The 22,864-nt window shown below is 56.1% G+C and overlaps 1 protein-coding gene and 1 long non-coding RNA gene across 3 annotated transcripts; one reads left to right on the top strand and one right to left on the bottom strand.

Moving 5' to 3' along the window:
- Window positions 1–840: 840 nt before the first annotated feature.
- Hspb8 (heat shock protein family B (small) member 8) lies at window positions 841–11,610 on the bottom strand. The gene is made up of 3 exons (XM_026403384.2): window positions 10,829–11,610; window positions 4,997–5,060; window positions 841–1,849 (listed from the first exon to the last, which is right to left on the bottom strand). Exons 1-3 carry the CDS (start codon window positions 11,193–11,195, stop codon window positions 1,690–1,692), a joined length of 591 nt encoding a protein of 196 aa, XP_026259169.1. The 5' UTR covers window positions 11,196–11,610; the 3' UTR covers window positions 841–1,689.
- A 1,237-nt stretch (window positions 11,611–12,847) lies between these two features.
- Window positions 12,848–21,758, top strand: LOC113193073 (uncharacterized). 2 transcript variants are annotated; one of them, XR_013343292.1, is made up of 5 exons: window positions 12,848–13,315; window positions 13,425–13,481; window positions 13,775–13,956; window positions 14,041–14,487; window positions 21,413–21,758. It is a non-coding gene; the product is annotated as an uncharacterized LOC113193073 (long non-coding RNA). The 2 variants fall into 2 exon arrangements; XR_013343291.1 differs by having other exon boundaries at window positions 13,425–13,551.
- Window positions 21,759–22,864: the final 1,106 nt, after the last annotated feature.

The raw sequence follows: 22,864 nt of genomic DNA, 5'->3' as shown, positions 1-22,864 counted from the left end.
CCCAGCTCTGCTCTGTCAGGACTGGGATGTGGGAGGATGCGAGGCTGCAGGGATGGCAGCCGTTTTGTGGTCACAATGAAAGGACATGCGGGGCGGGGGGGCATGGGGGGCTGGGAGCAGGGGAGAGGGGACAACAGGAAGAACAGGATGCAGCCCGCACCACACTCCACTTCAGCAGCGCGGCTCCCTACCACCCTCTCCGTTCAGGGTTCTGTGCTCCTGGCAGCATCTGAATCTGTGGCAGCCATTGTACCACTGATTGCCCTCACAGCTGCTGTGCTGCTTCCCAACAGAACCGCATTTGGTTCATGTTCTGGCTTCAGAGGATAAATCAATATAATCTAAGCCCATCATGGCCACCCATTTCCTTTGTACAGGGATGGGTGTCAGGATAGACAGGTAACCCAGTTTGGGCCAATGAGATAAAAGAAGATATCTACTGGAAGCTTCTGAGACATATTTTGCTCACTGATAAATCAAAAAAGTCAGAAGAGAAGAACTTTTTACCTCTGCTTTCTCTTCCCAGACATTATCATAGGAGGATGAGATGCTTGGAGCTTTTGCAGCCACCTTGCAACCCTGAGGATAGACTGTAACTTGTCAGAGATGGTAGAGGGAAAAAAAATACAGGAAGCACTCCAGGTTCTTGGTGGCACAACAGCTGAAGAAACAACGCTGAGACCACTGACCCCTAAACTTCTTGTGAAGTTAAATTGCTGTTTATGTCCTTTAAGGCACTATTAGCCGGGCATGGTTACCTGACGCCACAGCACTCCTAACTAATAGCGTCTATCTCAGTGATCCTGCATTTCGCTTCTCACCAAAAGAAACACACAAGGCTAAGAACATCAGCTCCTTTATTATTGTTGTTATTCACTTTTTCACTGTTATTTCCCCCTAAACAGCAGCACAAGTCAAACAAGGACACACACACATCGCCCTACAGATAGGACCCCACAACTGCCTGGCTTTTTGCCTGTTCTTGGCAGAGCGGTCTGGAGACAGTCCCCTCTGTAAAAATCCCAACTTGGTCATAGGAGACACAAGAAGGGTGTACCTTAGCCAGAGAATTCACTGAGGGAGTCCCAGAGTCCTTGGAGTGTCCGTCTGGGGACCTTGGGAGCATGCTGTAAAGGTCTGGGCCGAGGGCAGAAGGCACTGTTCGTTTTCCCGGGTGGCGGGGATCTAAACCTGAGCATCCCCCTTTGCAGACCAGGGGGGTGTGGAAACACACTGGCGCCAGCCCGCGGGCTCCACCCGCCAAACCCCAAGGCAGGCACAGTCTGGGTAATGGGGAGGTCCCCGGAGAAAGGCAACCCTCGCACTAGCTGCAAGGTCAGATGCAAGGTGAAATGTCAAGTCCCCATTTATTCATTTTGCAATTAGAGAATGTACAGTGTTTACATGGAGATAGATTTAAAAAAAAAAAAAAGTCACAAAAGAAAAAAAACCTCCCAGGACTCTTTGGCCTCACGCAACCAAGCATGGGTCTGCCCATTGCGCTGCCCTGTGGAGGCACCTAGTACTACACCATCCAGGGACTCTGTGGTCCTTCTCCCCATCCCCATCCCCATCCTCCCTCAACCTTGGAGTCGCACTAAATCTGAGCTCAGCTAAAGTTAGGTACCCTGGAATCAGAGAAGCCCTGGGGCTGGGGAGGGAAATAAAGGATGGGCCGAGACTGGGGTCTCAGGTGCAGGTGACTTCGGGGCTGTCCTGAGGGAGCTCATTGCTGAAGTTGCTCTCTCCAAATGGCGAGTAAGGGGGCACCTGGGGAGCCTCGATGATCAGCAGACCCTCTGGGGACAGCGAGGCGAACACGGTCACAGGATCCACCTCTGCAGGAAGCCTAGGAGAAGCACAGAGTGGAGCCACTTGTCATTTTTCCTGTGACTTCAACATTGGTATTCATCTAAAGAAGGTGACCTTAGGCCGGGCAGATCTAGTCTCCCTGCCTGACCTTGGAAGGCCCCCCATTGCCCTTGGTAGGTGAGTTTGAATCCTCTTCTACAAAGAGCCGAGGAGGAATGAGTTTAATACAGTCAGGTGGGCAGAGCGGCTCAGAGTCGGCCGGTGACACCTGGCCCCAGCAGTAGCTCTTAACTCTAAAGGGACCCCGGACCCCGCATTCAGTCCTAGCTTGAGGTCACCGTGGACCAGTTGCCGGTAAAAATGACCACGGCTAGTGCTCCTCATGGAGGTCAAGTCATTTGCCATGTGCCTGGTGGGGAGTACTTGACGGCAAAATGCATTAGTGGTGGGATCATGGGTGGGACCGTCGCGTAGGTAGGTCAAGGGGTCAGGCTGGCCACGTGGATGGATTTCCGATGGCCACATACTCAGGATGGGATTCAACAGGTCTCAGCAGGTCATCATTGTTTGGTTCCCCAAACTCAGCTGTCGGCGTCACCCGGTTGGAGCTTCGTGAGAGACGGGTATCACGTGCCCATTTCACAGACCACTAAGGGGAGGCTTGGGGAAGCCAAGTGGCAAGCCATATACCAGCTCTCTCAAGGGGAGTGAGAGAGCATCAAAGATGGGATTTATGAGCCCAGACCTGGTTCCAATGCTAATAAGATTTTTTTTAAATGAATAAATAAATTTGGGGTTGTTTGGGAATGAACAAGGCTCTCTGGGACACGGTTTCCTCAACAAACTTGAAATTTCAAGGTCACGTCAGTGGCTTCATGGAGATGGCATGATTAATAAAAATAACGAAAGCCATGACCTTCTGAGCACCCTTTTGATGTGCCAGGTATCTGAAATCATCTCACTTAGTTGTTAGCAATAATCCAACCAGGAGGGTTCTATTACTATCTCTGATTTTTAGTGGAGGAAATTGAGATTCAGAGAGGTGAACGGACTCCCCCAAGGTCACACAGCTGGGACACGGCAGATGGGAATGTGAATTGGAACCCTGGGCTCCAAACTCAGAGTAGCCAACCCCAATCCTCTACCACCTCCCTGGGCACCAGACTTGGAAAGTCAGTCCCCAGAGACTCTGCCTGTTCTAACTGCAGGGGTCTTGATGATCCTCAAGAACCAAGGTATGAGCTGAGCCTGTTTGTGATCGTGGGAAGGACCCGTCACAGAAGGGCCAGGGAGCTGTGACCCTGAACAGAAACCCGTGACCCAAGAGCCCATCCACCCAGGATGGTGGTGGGCGAAGAGGAAGAACCAGGGGCAGTTGCTGAGCCAAGCTCTTGAAGCAAAGGAGGCCAAACCCCTGGGGCTCCCTCTGGCTGCGGGGATGGACAGGCGCTTGGCACCAGGTGGCAGAGCCAGGGCTTTGCAGGTGGACGGGGCACTGGAACTCGGACTCTTCCTGGCCATCGGAGTTGGGGCTGGTGCTCTGGCCTCTCTAAGCCCATGTCCTGGGGAGGGAGGCGTGGCAATCGCTGACATTGTCAGAAAGCACATCAGCATCGACACCAACTGCAGTGTCATCCAGCCCTGGAACATTGACCCTCAGGGGATCGTCTTGGTCACCCGGGACTGTGCTGTGTCATTACGCACGGGGAATCCCAGGCCTGGAGAGGGGCTTGGATGTGCCCAAGGTCTCCAGGGTCTCTCCCAGGTGACCCGGGGCTGAGCCCCGATGGTGGGAAAGCTATGACTCCGATCATCCTGCGGACGAGGCTCTGCGCCCACCGATGCCTGTTTGCTCTGTCACCCAAGTTGGGGGAAGAAAAGAGCCCACTGCTGTCCTGCCCTGCCCCCCTCCGGATAGGCCCATCCCTCTGTCCCCTCTGCCATCCAGATGCCACCTTCGGGATGCATTTCCTGCCTGGGTGGAAACCCCCCAAGGATCCAGCCTGGCTGAAGAAGAGACTCCCCTGACCTCTAAGGACTGCGGTTTTCCCTGGAAGAAGCCATGAGGTCTCCTGAGATTGGCCCGAGGCTGTCCCCATCTCCGGCCCCACTCCTTGAAGTCCATCTGAGCAGACCCAGGCGGTCCCAGGAGCCCCAGCGGCTCTCCTGTATCCCAGCCCTGTGGAGTCTTGGCTCAGTGTTCGTTCCCACGGACCCAGCACAGTCCCCAACCCTGGCTAGAGGTGGTATCCGCAGGCTAGGCAATATCTTAACATTTTTTTTTCCTTTGGCACTCGACCCCTGAGCCCCAGCCCCAGCCCTATTTGGTATTTTATTTAGAGACAGGGTCTCCCTGAGTTGCTTAGGGCCTCACTGTTGCTGAGGCTGGCTTTGAACTCGAGATCCTCCTGCCTCAGCCTCCTGAGCTGCTGGAGTGACAGGCGTGGGCCACCGGCCCCAACTTACATTTGAACAATCTTAACACTCTGCCCACCACCCGCTGAAGAGCAGCCCGGTCTCCAGGCACTTCAGCCATTGGAATCTGGTCAGGGAATTCCCAGCAAGCTTTACCCCAGGCTTCAGAGCCGGGGAATGGCTGTCTTTAAAGAGGATAACTTCCCCTCCACAGCTTGGCCCTGCTTGGGATGCCCCCGGAGCTCTCTCGTCTTGAGTCTCAGGAGAGACACTGACAAGAACTGTAATGACCAAGGCCACTACGAGGACCCCCTGGGGGCCAGCAGCCCCAGCTGGTCACTCTCCAAGCCTGGGATCACCGTTGACAGAGCAGGTTTCCTTGCTCACGGAAGCCGGAGGTCAGGAATCTGTTTAGGGTCATGCTGAATTCTCAGGGTGGACCTGGGCCAGACCCTTTCGCTTGTGGGGACTCCGTTTCCCCCCATACAAGGACGATGGTGTCTTTTCTCCTAAATGCAGCTGACCAGGGCTGGGGACAAGCCCAGAGCAGGCCCTGCTGACCAGAGAGAGGTCACCCCACCCCCTCTGGGTCCCTCCTGCAGCTCTGCCACAGTTTCCTCCTCTCTAGCTGTGACCCTTCCATTCCTTGCTCCAAGGAGGGGAGGCCTTGCAAGAGCTGGTGAGGGACAGAGAGCCCAGACCTGGGTCCCGGCGCCCCAGCCCTCCCCATCGGGAGCCCCCCACCCCTGACGGGCCCCGGGTCACTCACTGAATCTTCTTGGTGAAGTTCTTGGAGACGATGCCCCCTTCCTGCTGCTTCTCCTCGTGTTGGCCTGCAAGAAAGAGGAATGTCACGTGTTGCCCCCTTGGTCCCTGGGAGGGCACCCCGCAGGGCTCCAGCCCTCTCTGTCTGGGTGGCTGAGGGGTAGTCCAGGGTCTCTGTGCGCTCAGGTCCCCCTCTCAGGTGGCCATGAGGATGCAGCAGGGTCCTGCAGGGAGAGGGGCTTGACTCTGGTTGGGGGACATCTGTTAGGAAATCGCAGAGACCGGCCCCTGGTGCACCAGATCCTCCATTTCTCTTCCCTGACTCCTGCCCGCTGGCCAGGCCGAGGGACCCCAGGGCTCACAGCCCAGGCTGGGGGGACAGCGAAGGGCAGCCACCTGGGGAGGGACCCTTTCTATCCAGCTTGCGTCAGCCCCTTCCAGGCTCTGAGGTCAGGCCGCCTGCTCCCCTGTGGTCCAGGTGCACACAGAGGCCCCGGTCAGGCCCGGGGGGTCACCCAGCAGGTCCCTGGCCGCTCTGGGCTGTGAGTCAGCTTCTCTGAATCCGGAGCCCTTTGCCCTTCTGCCCTCGGATTTCTGCCTGTTCCAGTTCCCGGTTAGCTCTTTTAGAGCCACATTATCTGTACCTAGTAGTGAGAGAACATTCTAGAACAATGCATTGACCTGCAGAACACTCCCGGCCTCTCCTTAGAGAAGGAGTCTGGGACCCAAAGTGGCTTTTCTCTTGCGATTCTGTGTAGCCAATCCGGATCCCCCGGGCCCTCCTCTTCCTCCTTCTCTGGAGTGCAGGGGGTGGGGTTTCCTTTTAGATGAACAGGTGCACGGGGCGCTTTCTGTGGGGCCACAGTCCAGAACCTCACCTCCCCAGGGACCAGCCCAGGGCTCTGGAATCCAGACTATTAATAATCTTATAGGATGTGCTGTCTGGATTTTTTTTTAAACGGACAATTTATAGGTGATCACCTTCCCTTTTTATTGTTAATCATTCCTTTAGGGACCCTTTTCTGATTACATACATACATAATGCATATCCGTGTGATAAAAGGTTAAAAAAAAAAGGAAAAAAAAAATCAAGACCACCCCTAGTTCCATCTTTATAGGTTCCAGATATTTCTTTATGTTGCTTAGAGATGCACAAATGTTATTTGGTAGAGACAGGAGCCATATATTTTATTAAATGGGGATCGCTCTGTGCGCTATGCTTGCAGCCTGTGTTTTCTGTGTGGCTAACACGCTCTATTGTTTTTTTTTTTCCATAGTACCCAATATTCTTGGACGACGTGACTTCTAGTAGCTGTACAGTGTCCCACTGCAGAGATACAGGACAGCTCACTTAGCTCCCCACTTTTGGACACGGAGAAGGTTCCTGACATTGGAACAAACCCCGCTGCACTCAATACTGAAGCTAGATCCTCGTCCTGGGTCCCGTGGCTTCTTTAGGATAGACTCTCTATGCTTCAGACTTTCTTTCTTTCTTTTTTGGGTCCTGGAGATTAAACCCAGGGGTGCTTAACCCCTGAGCCACCTTCCCAGCCCCTTTTTTATATTTTGTTTAGAAACAGGGCCTCGCTGAGTTGCTTCGAGCCTGCGATCCTCCTGCCTCAGCCTCCCGAGCCCCTGAAGTCGCACCATCGCACTGGCCCACGTTTTAGAATGTCTGAGGCTAGTTCCATGTGGCTCCTTTGCCCTCAGGAAGCCCTGCACCCACTTGCTCTCCCACCGTGAGGAAGAAGTGGTGCTTTGACAGGGATTCTCTTCTGAACCAAGGATCTGGCCGGCAGAACGGGCTCTGCGGGGAATGTGCCGTCACTCGAGAGTTTACTCTCTGTTGCCAACACTGTAACCACCAACCGCCCGGCTCTAGCATGGGCCCGGGGCCAGAAGAACACTGTCTGTTCTCTGGTCCCCTCCCCAAAGCCTGGGCCTCTGGAGCTGCTTCCCCTGGGGACCGGCCAGTGCCTCTGACTCAGCCCTTTTGTACCCTGGGACCCCCCGCCCCCCGTCTCTGCTGGGCCCAGAGAATGAGGAGAGGGTGATGTTGGGGGGTGGTGCCGATGCCGATGGCGAGCTTAACGGGGCCTTCCCTGGCTCAGAATCATTCCACTTACTATTTTTCGACGTTGAGCTGGTTCAGGGTTTGCAAGTGGGCACTTAGCAAATTCTCTGAGCGGTTCACTGACTTATTATAAAGGGGCTTTGTGTTCGGATGATTTTACCAAATTGTAACGTTAATTCTAGGCATGTTTAAGGTGGGCTTGGCTCCGTGACCGTGTTCAGCAGATCAGGTGTATTCAATGCGGTCTGGACCTGTGATAGGTTCCATCTGTAATGGGTTTATGGGAACCTAATCCCATCTAAGTCAGAGCCACTGAATGGTATTGGTGTCAGTCACTGCTGTTAGCCCCTTACCTACGTCGATTCCTTTAACTTTTGCCACAAGGTTAGAAAGCAGGTGCTTTTATGACTACCATGGTGTGGATGGGAAATCTGAAGTTCAGAGAGGGTAAGTGACCTGCCCAAGGTCACACAGCCTGAAAGGGATGGAACGAAGACCCTCAGAAACAGGCAATAGGTTTGAGATGTGAATTGGGGTTCCGGATGGGAATTCCTGTTCTGTTTCCTAGCACATCTCTACCCTTCTCTGAGCCTCCGTTTATTCTCCGAAATGGGAGCGACACCTGCTACCTGGCTGGGTTAGGATGAGGAACAGTGACAGTGAGTCAGAGTCATTTTGTAAGTTGTAGAATGGGTGTGGAGGTGAGCCTGTGGCTTTGATGTTTGGGTAAAGGTCAGCTCCTCTGAGGCTGAAGGTGTCTGTCTATGCTCTGGAAATTTCCAGGAGGGGGTGCCTGAGAGCCGAAGGGGAGCCCCAGGAGGGGGAGAGTCAAGTCAAAGGGGGATGGGCATGAAGCTTCATTTGCATATCATTAGCATACTCCAATCTACACGTTCTACCACAGATAAAGTGAGGACGATGGTCTGTAAAGATTGAGCTCCTCTGGGGGACAGCTAGGGACAGCTGCCACTTTCTCTGTGTAGCTCAGAGAGATGTCAGTGCCAGGAGCAGGCACAGCCCTTGGGGGACTGTGACCTGCTCTGCTCGAGAAAGGAGGTGCCGTGTCCAGGGTGGCCGAGCCCCGGGATTAGGACAGGGTGGGCGGTAAGGGCCTAGGGCTGCCCAGCTCCTTCCTCAGCCAGCGCCTGGCTCAGTGGCCCCTGAAGGGAACATTTCTTGGCGGGCGGCCGTAGGATGGGGAGGGCAGCGAGACGTGATAGAAATGAGCTCGTCCAACACTGACCGAGCGCTGCCCTGGAACAAGACATCCAGACACGGTTAGGTAAGAGGCCGCTGCCTCTCCCAGATTCCAACTTGGTTGATCAAGCCCCTGGTAAGTCCTGCAGCGCACAGCCCTGTCTGCGGCCTGGGTTCCTCAAGACTCTGAGCTCCCCCACGCCCCTCTCTCAGATGGCTGTGGACACCTGATGCAAATCCTTAGTCCATCTCTTTATGAGACCAACGGTAAGGCTGGGGCCCTGGGGGCCTGGAAGTGATAAAGAAAAAGACTCAGAAACAGGCCAACAGGTGGGGTCGGGTCAGGACCGCAGGGCCAACAGCAGATGTGGCCGCCGTGACCCTGGCTCTGAATCTCACACACCGACAGAGAAGCAGGTGAATTGGTTTCTCTGGGCCTCGGTCTCCTTATCTGTAAAATGGAGGTGGGGAGATGTGAACACAGTTACCCACACTCTTGGAAAGCCCTGGGTGGACGGTGAGCAGAGGGCCCAGTACAGCTGGAGATTCAAGCCAAGAGTGCTCTACCCCTGAGCTGAAAATTTCAGCCCTTTTCTGAAATTGTATTTCTAGACAGGGTCTAAGTTTGTTGAGGCTAGCCTCCAACTTGCCCAATCCTCCTGCCTCAGCCTCCCCAGTGGCTGGGATTACAGGCGAGATCCACCGTGCAGGGCTGAAATTGGCTTTTACTTTGAGCCCCTCATTATCAATCCTACTTTTAAAACCTCTTTATGAAAGATCTGGCCTGTGCTCTCAGGGGATTAGTCTAGCTCAGGTCACTCATTGCACATCCAGTGGACCCATTTTATAGATGGAGGAATTGAGCCCTCCAGATGCCCTTAAGGACCCTAAATGAGTCTGGTTGTGAGCTGGGGTCTCGGCCTGGGTCTGTCAGACCCCGCCTGCTGAAAAGCACCTTCAAAGGAGGATGAAGGAAAAACCCTACAAAAAAGTTAAGTAATGGGCTCCTCCTCTCCCACGCCCCCTCCAGGTGTGGTAGGGACAGAAGCTCCCAGAATGAAATGTAATTAAAACCAGCGGGAGGGGCGAGAAGAGTGTCGGCACCCAGCACTATTATTAGCTCCAGTTTGTAGACGCGCATCTGCCATCCTGTGTTTTGCACATACACTAAATCGTCCTGTAGCCTCGTGGGGCCCCGATAACTAGGATCCCGGTCCCCAGCTGGGGAAACTGAGGCTCAGAGTGGGGAGGACTCCGTAGCCCCCATCCATCCGGACAGTGAACTGGGAGTGGAATCCGAGTCTCAAATGCCACCTATCCTTCCCTGTTTCTCGGGACCTTGCCACGCACCCCACACGCCATTGTTCCACCCCAGTGTCGTCACAGCCAAGGGGCTACCTGCGTTCCAGGCGCCAGGTAGGGGCACACGGTAGCCTCATGGCCATCCTCAGCCATTTGAACACAGATTTCCAGATAAGGAGAGAGAGAGCCAAGAAGTGAAGTTATCTGCACGTCCTGCACAGGATCGGGGCCACAGCCAGTCTCCCAGAGCCCCCAGCCCAGGGAGCCCCGCCGATCCCAACCCACCCCGCCAGCAGCACGTGGCTGGGGCCCACCACACCCCGGGCCTCCGAAGCAGCCTGGTTGTTTATAATTCTGCCTGGAGCAGCTTTGGATCTGCCCCTGAGCTCTGCCAGGGCTTGTCCCTGCCCGGCTGCTGCTCGTGATGGCTTTTATTGATTTTTTTGGCTGAGGGGCCTCTGCCGGGAACTGGCTCTTTTTTTAAATGGAGCATGAACAGGGGCCGAGCCCTTACCGGCTCCTCCTGCCTCCGGCCCCCAGCCCATCCCCACTCCCAGGCTGGGGAGGTGCCAGCCAAAGCCCTGGGCCCAGCATCAGGGACAGGCCCAGGCTCCACTGCTGACTCATGGCGCGACCTTGAACAGGGCCCGCCTGGGCCTCAGACACCCCAGCTGCAAAATGGGATGGACACCCGGCTCCTGCTGCCCCTGGGCTGGAGGGAGGGGTCTTTGGGGGAAAGAAAGATCAGAATATTTCCAGCCCAGATCCTTGTGCAGGTGGAGAGGTGGCTGGTCCAGCAGGTGCTCAGCCTGCGCCCGCTCCGTGGGGCTCACCAGCCAGCGTCACCCTGAGGCCTGCTGAACCCAGTTTCCTTCTCTGGGAGCAGGGGAGGTGACTCCCTGGAAACCCAGGCTGGGCATCAATATTTTTGTACTTGGCATTAAAATGCTCCTTCTCGGCCCTGGGTGGCATGCTGGGGCATCTTGTGCCCGTTCTTCTTTATTCTGTTGAACCTGCTCTTTAGGTTACATGGTGTCTGCCCTGCCCTGCTCTCCTGCCTGTGCTCAGATTGACAGGCACCCAGAGGCCCCGGGGCCAGGTCCGGTTCCGTCTGCCCCTGGGCCCTGGGAGAGAGCTTTTCCAGGCAGATAGCATCTGGGGCTGCATTCTCCAGCCCTGAAGTCACCTGTGTCAAGATGTCACTGACTGTCCCCTAGCCAGCCTCCGCCCGGCCCTCCCCTCCAGGCTGGTCCCCTCACTCACCTGACACCTCCACGTACCCATCCTTGGTCTTCACCGTCAACTCCTCGGGCTTGAAGCTGTGCACATTGACGCAAACTTTCCAGGGCTCCCCGGGGAAGGGTGGGGGGCCCCTGCCCTCGGCGGGTACCCCAAACCTGGCCGCGGCCGTGGGCCCTCGGGGCACCATGCCCGACCTCAGGGTCCCCGGCCAGGCAGAGGAGAGGCGCGGCAGAGCCCAGTCGGGCCAGGAAGCGGTCAAGTCGTCTGGGAAGGGGTCCATGCCAAAGCCATCGTCCAGCAGGCGCGAGGAGAGGGGCGAGTCCCGGAAGGGGTCTCGGCGCAGGCGGCTGGGGTAGTGGCAGGAGAACGGCATCTGACCGTCAGCCATGGTGACTGCTGAGCTCGGAGAGGAAAGGGAGGCTCAGAGAGAGGCAGCCACCGACCCTAGGTCACACAGCACGGCCCAGGCGCGAGTGAGATGGCTTTCAGAGCTTGTTCTTCAGCCTTGGGAGGCAGGAGTCCAGTGGATCCTCCGTCAGGGAGCAGCAGAGCCAACCACGGCCCAGAGTGGCCGTGCTCACCAGGCTGGGGTCCCCTCTAAAGGCGACCCCCCAACACGTGCGGCAGAATCTCCGAGGAGGACCTTTCTCTGCACGGTTTCAGAGACCAGGGAGCCAGACACTGTCCTGCCGAGCTGTCCAGGCTCCCAGCCAGGGCTGCTGAGGTCTAGAGTGAAGCCAGAAGCTTAATAAACCTCGGGGACACGCGCCTAGAAACTTCTCCTGGCTTCTCCAGGGCTCGGAGCCCTCTATTTATTTGCTGCTGGGGGGCGGGGGGGGACCTGGAGGCGGGTTTTGCAAGCGCCTCCTGTCACCAGGGTATTCAAAGGTGATGAACCAGCCCCGGAGAATCTGCTGAGGGAACCGGCGACAGGGGGCGGGGCGGGGCCGGCCCGGTCAGCCTCTGCGTCCACTAGCCCCGCCCCCTCCGCCGGCTCGGCCCCGCCCCCTCCCCGTCCCAGAGCCACCTCCCCTGCCCGCCACTCCACAAGGCCTGGCTATTAATAACCCTTGCCTGGCTGAGGGCTCAGGTCACCCTCTGCAAATACCTTCCTGTGAGCATGTCGCATCCTGTCTACCCCCTGGGGACCTGCAGAAGGGGAAGAGCAGGCAGGAGGCCAGGGGATTCGGACACGCAGATGGCCCTAGATTGGAGTCCCCACTGACAGCCTGGCCAAAGTCTGAGGGCCTCCGTGTTCCCCGAGAGGGATGAAAAAATAGAAAAGAACAGAACCACGGAAAAGTGTCATATATTCAAACGACACGCGTTCAATCAGGGCCAGGGAGACTTTGGGCGGGGGCAGGGCGGCAGGGTGGCAGGGTGGCTGTGGCAGGTGTGGTCACAGGAGAACTGGGGTTTTGCTGGGGGAGGAGGCTTGGGCTCCACTCCCAATATGGCACCTGCCACGGGGAATGAATAGCCAAGAATGAGGGTCAGTGGGTGGAAATGACTAAGAAGAAAAGCAGGGGGTCAGAGGGGATTCCGGCTAGACCAACCCAACAGGATTCTGGGTCGTCGGGCCTCCCCTGGAGGGGGATGTGGGCTGCGGGGTGGGAGCAGGTCTGGAGGTGGACCAGATCCCCAGGGCTGGGGATGGTTGCTACCCTGACTTCCTGGGACCCTGGTGAAGCCTAGGGTTCACAAGAAAATGCACCCGGGGCCTCAGGCAGGTCACGTTTGGTTAAGCCAAAAGAAAAAAAAAATCTCCTTCAGCTGTGACATTCCCATTATTTCCTGTGACAGGGACTTAGTGGCTGCCTCCTCCTGGGCGGGTCATCAGGATACAGGGGACATTCTCAGGCGGTGCTTAGCAGAGGGATCGGACAGTGCTTTTATGTTTTCAACTCTGAAGGATCAGTGACTGGCTCCGTGCTGGGCTCTGCTCCAGGCCTTGACAAACATGAACCCATTGATCCGCCCCCACAAGCCTGTAAAGCCAGGGTTCTGCCATCCCATTCCACAGAGGAGGAAACGGCCACGGGAAGTGTTCAGGAGCCCTAGCCCCACATCCTGATTTAATCAGTACCCTCCCCAGGAGGACCTCCTGTTGGGACACAGGCCTGTTTTCTAGAGCTCCCTGCTGTTCCCAAAAGAGGGGACTGATGAATCCTCCCATCTTCGACCTGTCTGTCCCGGAGGGGTAGGCGACTCTGGACCTGCCATTTCCTCCCCTGAGGGCCTCAGGGTCTCGCTCTGCCTTCTCCACCAGAGCCGGTGGGGTGGGGGTGCCCAGGAGCCCGTGAGTCATAGGTTGAGCCATTATTTTGATATGAAGCAGCGCTGGGATGAAGCACTCTGCTAAAAATAATAATACACAGTGACAGCAGTCACCACCGTTGATTGCCTCGTGTGGCACTGCCGTGGGCCCCCAAGACGCTGCACACAACCTCACCACGATGTCTTTGCTGTGGGCACCCCCCCCCCCCGCGTTTTGCAGGTGGGGAACAGGTGAGCCTGGACCTCCCCACCCACCAAGCAGGTATGCAGCGGGCAGCCTGGATCTGCGGTGAGGGGGCCCACTGAGACCCTCTGGCTTTTTTTTTTTTTTCTGCATCAGGAAGAGACCCCAGGGGCGTGACATCTCCCGAGTGGGACCACTGCTGCTCCCTGTGGGGTGAGCTCATCCGGCTAGAAGCTTCTGGCTGACGTCAGGGCTGGGCACAGACTCCTCCTGGGCTCTCTCTGTAATTACAGCTGGGCGGGGCGGCTGGGTTTGAAGCCAGTTATGGGGAGAATCCGGGGCAGATCGCAGGCCAGAAATGGGGGCTGGGGCGGGTGGCGGAGTGGGCGGGAGCCCGCATTTGTGGGCGTTGGGCAGGGGCGTGTTCTGGAAGGTCCTCCTCTCCTCCCCCTCCCCCTCCCCCTCCCCCCAGGCCGCCCTCCTGAACTCCACCCTGAAACTTCCAGAAGACCCCTGTGCATGGAAGGAGACTCCTCTGGAGCCAGGGCGCTGGGAAGGAGAACTGAGTGTCCCGGGCTTCAGCCACCTTCCCAGGGGAGAAGGGCGCAGTGCTACCCACCGTGCCCCTGGGAGTTAGAAACCGCGTCCCTTAGCAGCTGCGGGGCCCTTGCCAGCGCTGGCTTCTCTGGTAGGCACTTTCAGTGGGTGTCTTGGCTCCTCTCCTGTCCCCACAGCCCTGGGAGGAGGCCACTTTATTATCCCCGTTTCACAGATGAGGAAACTGAGGCTCAGCGATACGTGACTTGGTTACGTCCATGGATCTGGCTGAGGGGCAGAGCTGGGATCCAACCCTGGGTCGCTCCTGGCTGCTCAACTCCTGCAACCAGTCATGGCTCACATTTATGGAGCACTGCCTGTATACCTTAGGAGCAACCGGTTTTGTTCCTGACCTCCTTGCAGCCTTGTGGTTCAGAGAGCTGAAGCCGCTTGTCCGGGGGCCACACAGCCAATGGGACTTGGGAGTTGACAGTGGTAACTAGGATGGGGTGAGGTCGCACAGCCCCTGCCTGTGGCTCGGGGCACTGTCTCAAGTCTCCTCCTTGTGTATCCGGGTCAGGCCAGCTTTCTGTCTGGGGACACTGAGGACAGAGGCAGCTGCTAGTCCTGCTCGCCCGGCCACCTGGTGACCAGTCAGCGAACAGATGTGGAGAGTGGTCAGGTGAGAACAGGGGCAGGCTCTGGGGAGGGGGCCTCCAGGCAGATGCTCTGGGAAAAGGAAAGGGGACGGAAATAGCCACAACAATCCTCAAGGCAGACAGCCTGGGGGAGGTGACATCACCCTGCATTCCTGAAACTAGGGCTCTGGCCCGGCCTGCAGGCAGAAGCAGCAGCAGAAGCCACACAGGTAGGCAGGGAAGGAGGGGCCGGCCAAGAAAGGGGCCTGTCAGTTGCCTAAAAAGCAAGCCAGCAGGCTTCTCTCCGGTCCTGCAGGAAGAGTGGACATTTCCTCTTGTCCCCTGGGGGAATTCCAGCCCCAGCCCCTCTGTACAGGGGCACTCACTCCACCACTGGGCCACACCCCCAGCCCTATTTTTCACTGAGTTGCTCAGGGCCTCGCTGTTGCTGAGGCTGGCTTGGAACTCGAGATCCTCCTGCCTCGGCCTCCTGAGCACCCTCTCTGGGCCCTTCCCATGCTGTGTGTCCTCCTCTCTGGCTTCTGATGAACCAGCTCCTGTGTCCTCACCCTCTGCCGCCTGCGGACCCCATTCTCCTGGTGCCTGAGACAAGAACCCTCCAGGGTTCAGGGGGACCCCGAGTTACCACACTACAGGAATCTCCTGCTCTCCAGGGCGGGGCCCTTGGTGTCCTGTTCAGGGTGGCATCATCCCCATGGCCTGGGACACTACAGGAGCCGCAGACCCTGGCTGAGTGGACGGTGTCCTGTGAGCGGCAGAATCTGGGCCCCACAGCCCCCCCCCCCCCGCTGGACAATGAACTCGACTGTGGGGGGCAGACAGTCCTGGAGGCTCCGCAGTCTGGCCTCTTCCCGGTTGGCGGCCTCTGGACCCTGATCTGCCTGAGTTTCCAGCCCGGGCTGAGTAAACAAACAGAATAAAATAAACACCCGCAGTCCCCTTGGGGACCAGCCCATGCCCGCGTCCTCTCAAGGCCAGGCTGGGTCATGGAGGCCTAACTTCCTCCTACTATTGTCTCCAACGTTCCTTCCCAGGACCTGGGCTCCTGAGCCCCTCTGCACATAACCATCAAAGAGCAGCCGTGTCGCCATGGCTCAGCCTGTGTCACAGGGCCGGGCCTGCGGGTCACCGAGGCAGCGTGAAGACCCCCCCCACCCCAAACCCTGAGTCTTGTATCAAGTCAGAAGGACTTGAGGCCCATGGCTCCCAGGAACAGGCTCGAGTTTATTGAAGGGATAGAAAAGGGGAAAGGGGACCCTGTCAAGGGAAAGGGTGGGTCCCCTCAGAGAGGACAGGGACAGCGTGCCCCCCCCCCCCGCACTCCAGTTCTATTGGGGGAATCCCAGAGAAGTTTCTAGAAAGCCCTGCCCAGGTCCATCTCTTGACTTTTGACGGACAGCAGGATAACATCCATCAAGTCCCCTCTGCCGTGACACTTCTAGGTCCCTTCGGCCCGTCATGACCGGGTCGAATTAGAACCTGTCCCTGCAGATCTTCAGGTGGGTGGGGATGATCCTTACCCCCGCCCCCCGGGTTCTGGGGTCTGGTCTGTGTCAGGGTCACAAAGTCCCCTCCTTCAAGGTAGCCTGGGTTCTTCTTATTGGCCTTTGGGCTACATGGTCCCCTGCCGATGGCAGGTTGGTGGCTGAGGGATGGACCGTGTCCTGTGGGCTTAAGCCAGGCAGGGCTACAGGGAAGTCGCTTTGTAGAAAAGAAAGCAGGTCGGGTTCAGTGCAGTGGGCCCAGTGTATAGAATTATGTCCTTCACTTCACGTTCCTGCCGCTTGAGCCCCTCAGTTCCCGACAGGTATCAAAGTCACTTAATCCTCACCCAGATGGCTCCAAGGTAGATGTTATTATCCCCATTTAGAGATGACAAGAGCAAGGATCAGAGAGGTTAAACAACTTACCCTGCGTCACACAGTTTAACCACTCTAGGTTCCTTGAATAGCACCGTGACCCTCCAGTGTTTGGGACCTAACCAGCCCACCTCCTCCCCCACCCTCTCACTGGGCCTCCTTTTCTAGAACCTTCTGCCAGACTTTCTCAGTAGAACTAACGACACCAGGAGCACATTGACCTCCGGGGCTGCCTGGGATGAGCCATGTCCCTGTCCTAGCTGGGGTGGGCACTCGGCAGGCTCTGGGGAGCTCTTCTCTCCTGTGGGCACCCGAGGACAAGGGGCTGGGGCTCAGCTGTGGGGGAGAGGATCACCCTACCCTCCCGTCACCAAGGATGGCTGCCACCGCCCAGGGCTTTCGCGGGCTCTGCTCCTTGTTCCTGAGCAGCTCTCCTGACACCCCCTTCATCTCGGCTTCCAGGGACCAGAGTTGGGAACGTGATAGTGTGGGCATTTAGTGCTTAGGAAAGACAGTGAACCCTGGAGGCTAGGAACCCGAACACATCTGGGTTTGAGTCCTGTTTACTGTGCTGCTCTGGGAGAGTGACTTCACCTCTCTGAACGTCTGTCATGTCCTTTGCAAAGCAGATATGGTTATAATACCCCTAATCGTTTGGATAGAAGTCCCCCGAAGGCCTCCATGTTAAGGGTTGGTCCCTGTCTGTGGCACTGTTGGGAGATGGTGGAGACTTGGGGAGGCAGGGCCTACTGGAAGGAATGCAGGTCACTGGCTCCTTCTTGACTCTCTCTTGGCTGCCATGATATGACAACTTCCTCAGCTAGGTGCTCCCCACCATGATGTCTCACCCATCTTAGGCCCAAAGGCGACTGGGCTGTGGGGCAAGGAGAGGGCAAACAACCACAGACTGAAACTTCTGAGGCCATGAGCCACATCAACCTTTCTTCCTTATTTCCATCAGGCATTTTGTCATAGCAACGGAAACCTCCTAACACGGAACCTATGTCCCCAAGTAACTGCTAGCACAGATAGTGAGGGGGACATGGCCAGACCACGGAGGGCCTGTTGGGTCCGTCAGCAGAGAGATTTGCCCTGGGCACACTGGAGGCCCACTGTGCTCTTTGGGGAAGGACAGGTGCACCATGAAGACACAATGCAAGGGAGCTCGCTGGCACTCATGGCGAGGGTACAGTGGGGCCAGGCTCCAGGGAAGCCAGCCGGGAGGTGTTTCCCCAGGTCCAGGTGAAAGGGCCACCTATGGGACTGTGGACCTGGGGACCTACAGAAGCAGAGTGTGCGGACGGGGCAGTTGGATGGGAGAAGAGCAGGGGCTGGTGTGTTCTGCCTTCAGCCTCTGCACGTCCTCTGGGGTCTCGCCCAACGCACACCGAGAGGCCAGAGATGAAGAGCAGGAAGCCACAGGCCTTGCTTCCCCGAGTCTGTGACAGTCAAGGTCACAGGGGAGTGATTCCAGGTCCCGAGGGTTTCCTGAAGGACGCGGGTTCCCTGCCTGTCCCCGGCTTCTCGCCTTCTGCTGGCTGAAGTTCCTCGTTGCTCCGGCCCCTGGCTGAGGGTCCTTCTCACCTCTCATTTTCTGTGTCTTCCCCTTTGTTGGCCGGGACGCTGCCTGAGGGTGGAGGGTGGAGTCTTGGGGGATGGCTGGAGGCTGTGCCACCTGGACCTAGTACAGTACCTGACATATAGTTTGTGGATTTTTATGGATTTTTTTTTTTTAAATCAGTGTTGTTTGCCAAACATTTCCGCTTTCTCCTTCCTCCACTCTCTGGACACAAGTAGGGATAGCACTACACTTCCTGAGGCCACCGTGGCTGGGAGAAGCCTTGTAGTGAGGGACCAATAAGTTGTCACTCCCAGTTCAAAGCATTAATAGGTCTAGGGAAACCCCTGGATTCACCCAGCCTGAACCCTGTGGGGGATTTGTCTTTCCCTCTGCACCAGGATGACTAGCATCTTAGTTACCCACATGCTGATTACCCTGCTGCTCACAATGGACGCCAACGAGAGAGAAACCTTTGTTGTTTTAGAACATTGTGATTTTGGACTTCTTTGTTACTGAAGCACAACCTAACTGATTCTTCCTAATTGTGTCTCCTTGGCATCGCTTTGTGGAAAAGACTTTCAGTGCTAGTGTCACTCTGAGGGTAAAGCATTCGTCTCCTTGGCTGCCAAAAGCCTGACTGGGAGAGTAGTCTGTGCTCTTCTCAGCTTGGGACATTCATAACACCTGCCACCAGGGCCCCTTATGCGGAGGGAGGTTGAGAGTTCTTTGGGAGGGGGGAGCTGGGAGGTCTACGACCTTGAGGGCCTCTCTCTTGGATTCTATTAAGGACGAAGCAGGAACTGGTTTGGCAAGAGGAGGAGCTGGGGAGGATGCGTAGAGATGGAGAGGAGTTACAAGATAGCTCATTTTAAGGACTGTCTTCATGTCACCTTGAATATGAGTTAGAATTAGCCTCAGCTGTGAACAACGAGGTTAAGTAGCCACAAGGGAAGTGAAGTTTATTTATCCCTAAAGTTGAAGTCCAGAGATATTGTATCCACTGTAGGTCTGATGCCCCTGCCCCACAAAGCCCTGTAGAACCAGCCTAACACTCTACCTATATTATATGAGCTCCATTTGCAGTGCCACCTAGTGAACTAGGGAGTCACTTGAGCTCCAGCCATCTCATCTGCATTCCAGCCAGCAAAAGAGTAGCAAGGAATGAAGACCACAAGATCACTCTCTTTTATAGAACTCTGTGGGAGTTAGCAGGTCCAAATTCTCATTGGCTAAAATGAGTCACATGGCCAGCGCTGGCTGCAGAGAATGCTGGGAAATGTAGTCTTTATTCTGGGTGGCTAGGAACCTAGTTGAAAAATGGGGAATTTATTAGCATGGCTGAAAGGGCAATGGATACCAGGAGGGAACTTAAAAAAAAACTCTGCAATATCCTAAAACAGCAAGGACAGATCGACTTAAATTTCCTAAAGGTTTAAGTTAAATTCCTTTGGAAAACTGATGAGGAATCTGTACTCCTCTGTCCCAAATGCTGATATTATTCCCTGCAAAACTGTGGGATTTCAAACAATTCACTGACCCTATGAAGCTTGAGCCGGGGAGGTGTGTATGCATGTGTGTGTGTGTGTGTGTGTGTGTGTGTGTACCTATTTCAAACCCCGTTTCCATTTGACACTGCGCCTCTATCTGATGTGCTTGGGGTTGTTTATTTGGGGTTTAGATCTGAGAGTCACTTGTCAAAGGGACCCTGCGTGACACCCTGAGAAAGCACCTGACCCATTTCCATGGCGAAGGAAAAACTGCCCTGCGTCACCTGGCTGTAGGTTGGCTGCAGCGACAGAGCGGGTCAGGGCCCACGTTCCGGGTGGGGAGTGGACCCCACCTGGGTGGACAGGGATGACCAGCACCCCTGGTCTCTCCACTGACGATCGACATGTCAGGGGGAGCCGGCCAAGTTTCCTGGTGGCTCTGGACTCCTCTGAGTGGGTGAAACTCTGGAGGGGGAGGCAGGAGTGGCCCTCACTTGAGAATGGGGTGTTCCAGGTGGTGAATGACGGCAGGACCCACTGTTGGACCTTTTGCCAAGGTGACCTGGAATCCTCCTAGAAACTCACCATGAGCTCACCCAGCCAACAGAGCCACCTGCCTCCCTTCACTCATCTTCACGGCAATCTTACAAGATGGATGCTTTTATTGCCTCTGTTGGAAAGTAAGGAACTTGAAGCTCAGAGAGGCTGAGTCACTGACACATAGACACACAGCCAGGCAGTAGCAGAGTCAGGCTCACCTCCGGGTCTTTCTGATCCCCCAAATCCTTGGGTTCGGTTACTCTTTTTAAAAAATAACGGCACTTTCTAATTCCGGAGTTGGTTCCCCCACTCCTCAAATAAATAAATAAATAAATAATGAACCGGCTCAACAATGAATGAGTGGTAGAAGGAAGCCGAGCTGGCAGTCCTGGGCAGATGCAGTCATTTGACAACCAGCTGGATGCCAGCGCTCTCTGCTGAGCGGTAGGGACGAATGAGGCCAAGAAGGCCCTGTCCTGGAGATGGCACTAAACAAGTAAACAAACCTATCACAGAAGGAACACCCAGGGCCGGTGGGGAGGGTGCCTGTGGGGGTGGGGCCCTCTGAGAAGCGCTCCCTCCCTCCTCTTTCCTAAGCCCCTTCCCTTCCTTGGCCAGCTCCTCCCCAGGGCCCAGGGTCAGCCTAGAGGTCAGGTTTTTCTATGACACCTTTCTTGACCCTCCTCAGCTGTTTTGGGTGCTCGGTGGACTTACCCGCATCCTAGCATCCAGCGTGCACCCCAGGACCCCTGTCTCTGCCTTGCTGTCTGCATCCGCACAGTGGGCATTGAGAGGGCATCTATGGCCAGGTGTGGTGGTTCTCACGCCTGTCATCCCAGCAACTGGGGGTGAGGGGTGAGGCAGGAGAATGGTGAGTTCAAAGCCAGCCTCAGCAACAGCAAGGCGCTAAGCAACTCAGGGAGACCCTGTCTCTAAATAAAATACAAAATAGGGCTGGGGATGGGGCTCAGTGGTTGAGTGCCCCTGAGTTCAGTCCCTGGTAGAAAAAAAAAATATTTGAGGCCCTTGGAAGCGTGCCTGGCAGGTAGCAGCCTGATCCTAAGCAACTCCATTTTAAAACTCTGCTTTGAAACCTGCAGTCTCCCCAGGCCACACCTACGGAGCCCTCCAATACAGCCATCAGGCATAGCCCTGACATAAATAAGCCACTTCTTCCCACCCTGACAAACTCAGAGTGACGTCTCTGTCATACATCCTTGCCCCATAAGGGGGAGAGGCAAGAAAATCAGGGTGGGGACCCCCAGACCAGATGCTTTAACCTCAGGGTGAATGAGGTCACTGAGAAACCAGTGGCAGCTGATAGGGATTTTGAAAGGGTGGTCGGAAGCCCCAGAATCCAGTATAAATGGAGGAGCAAATGACCAGACTTTCAGCCAGCCCACACTGATGCCCTGAGGTTGGAGCTGGACTGACACGCCCCCCCCCCCCTTCTCCTCTGCCTGATCCTCTGCGTGGCTCTCTCTGCTCTTGAACTCTACAGCCACATCTTGACCCTGGTGAGAGCTGCAACTTCTCCCTACAACCCTCTCCTCAGCCGGCCATCAGCTCCACCCCGGGAGAAGCCTGCCTGGTCCCTGACCTGACCCCCGGGGGTCTGAGTGAGTGGGCATCTGCTGGACTCGGAGCCTGAGGCTTGAGACTTTGGATCTGGCCCTTGAGCTCAGCATGCAGAGGGAATGTCTGTCCCGGGCCTGTCATGATTAAGTGTGTTTGCAGTGCTTAGAACTCATCTAGAAATGTTTGCTGTGGCTGGATTCTGTCGATGGCAGTGCCCAGCATTAAGGATTGTCACTTTCTTGATTAAAAACCTAAGAGTGAAACTATATTGAGAGATTTGAGTGAATAAAGCATTGAAAAGGGCAGAAGCCCGTGGACATTCTTTATTTTCTGCCCCTCGACTGTATAAGTCGCACCTTTGCCCATCGTGACACAGCCCCTATGTTGGTGCTGGTCCTCTCGGTCCTCTCGATGGCTTTATTGATGGCAGCTTAGAGGACCCTGCTGGCATCTTAAGGACCCTCTGATTCAGGGTTCTCCAGCCTGGCTTCGGTTTGGAATGCCCCAGAGAGCCTTTAGCAGAACCAGCCAGTGACCTGAACACACAGGCAGGATCGAGATCCTCCCTGTTAACAGGTGGAGTGACTTGGCCCCAGAGAGGGCTGGATCTGCTTAGCGCTGTGCAGCAGGAGAGAATCAGCAGCGAGGGCCTGGCCCCTGCCTACCCTGTCACTCCCACTGCTGGGCAGGTTTCTGTGGGGTGCCCCTGCGGCTGCTGAAAGTGGGGGTGTCGGATGCAGCTTGGCTCCCCTCCAGCCGACCTCGGGCAGCTACCAGTCTGGCCTGGGAGAGAGACTTCTCCAGAGCAGGTCCCCGCTCTGCAGCCAGGACAGCTGGGACAGGGAGCGGGCAGGGCACCTCTCCAAGGCCATCACTGGAAAAACAAACACTCGGGTTCCTGTAAGTGAGGGCCAGGGCAGGAGACTGGCCTCTCCGTGAGTCACTCAGAGGCAGCTGACTTCAGCCACAGGGACAGCCTCCCGGCTGCTATGCTTCTCTGGAAGGAAAAAAGTGATCGGAGCCCTTATGGAGGGTGAGGTCTGAGTTGGGGGTGCGCACACCTCAGGGGCAAAGAGGTGCAGCAGAAATGGGCTTGCTGGCCGCCGACTTGGGTCCGCCATGGGGTCCTGCCTCTGTGAGCCTCAACTTGGTCTTCTGTCCAATGGGGCGACCTCGGCTATGGAAATGAGATGTTGCTTCTGCAAATGGCACCTGATAACCCATCCCTAAGAGGTTCTTTTTATTCTTAATTAGTGTTATTGATTGACGAGGCATCAGGAGAAGTCACTGGTTGTGGCTTTTGGAGAGAAGTCAGCATGGAGGGGGAGGGGGAGGGGGAGGGGGAGGGGGAGAGGGAGGGGGAGGGGGAGGGGGG

Source organism: Urocitellus parryii, chromosome 3, assembly GCF_045843805.1.
Source record: "Urocitellus parryii isolate mUroPar1 chromosome 3, mUroPar1.hap1, whole genome shotgun sequence".
Classification (NCBI taxonomy): domain Eukaryota; kingdom Metazoa; phylum Chordata; class Mammalia; order Rodentia; family Sciuridae; genus Urocitellus; species Urocitellus parryii.
This window is presented reverse-complemented; position numbering and strand designations above follow the sequence as displayed.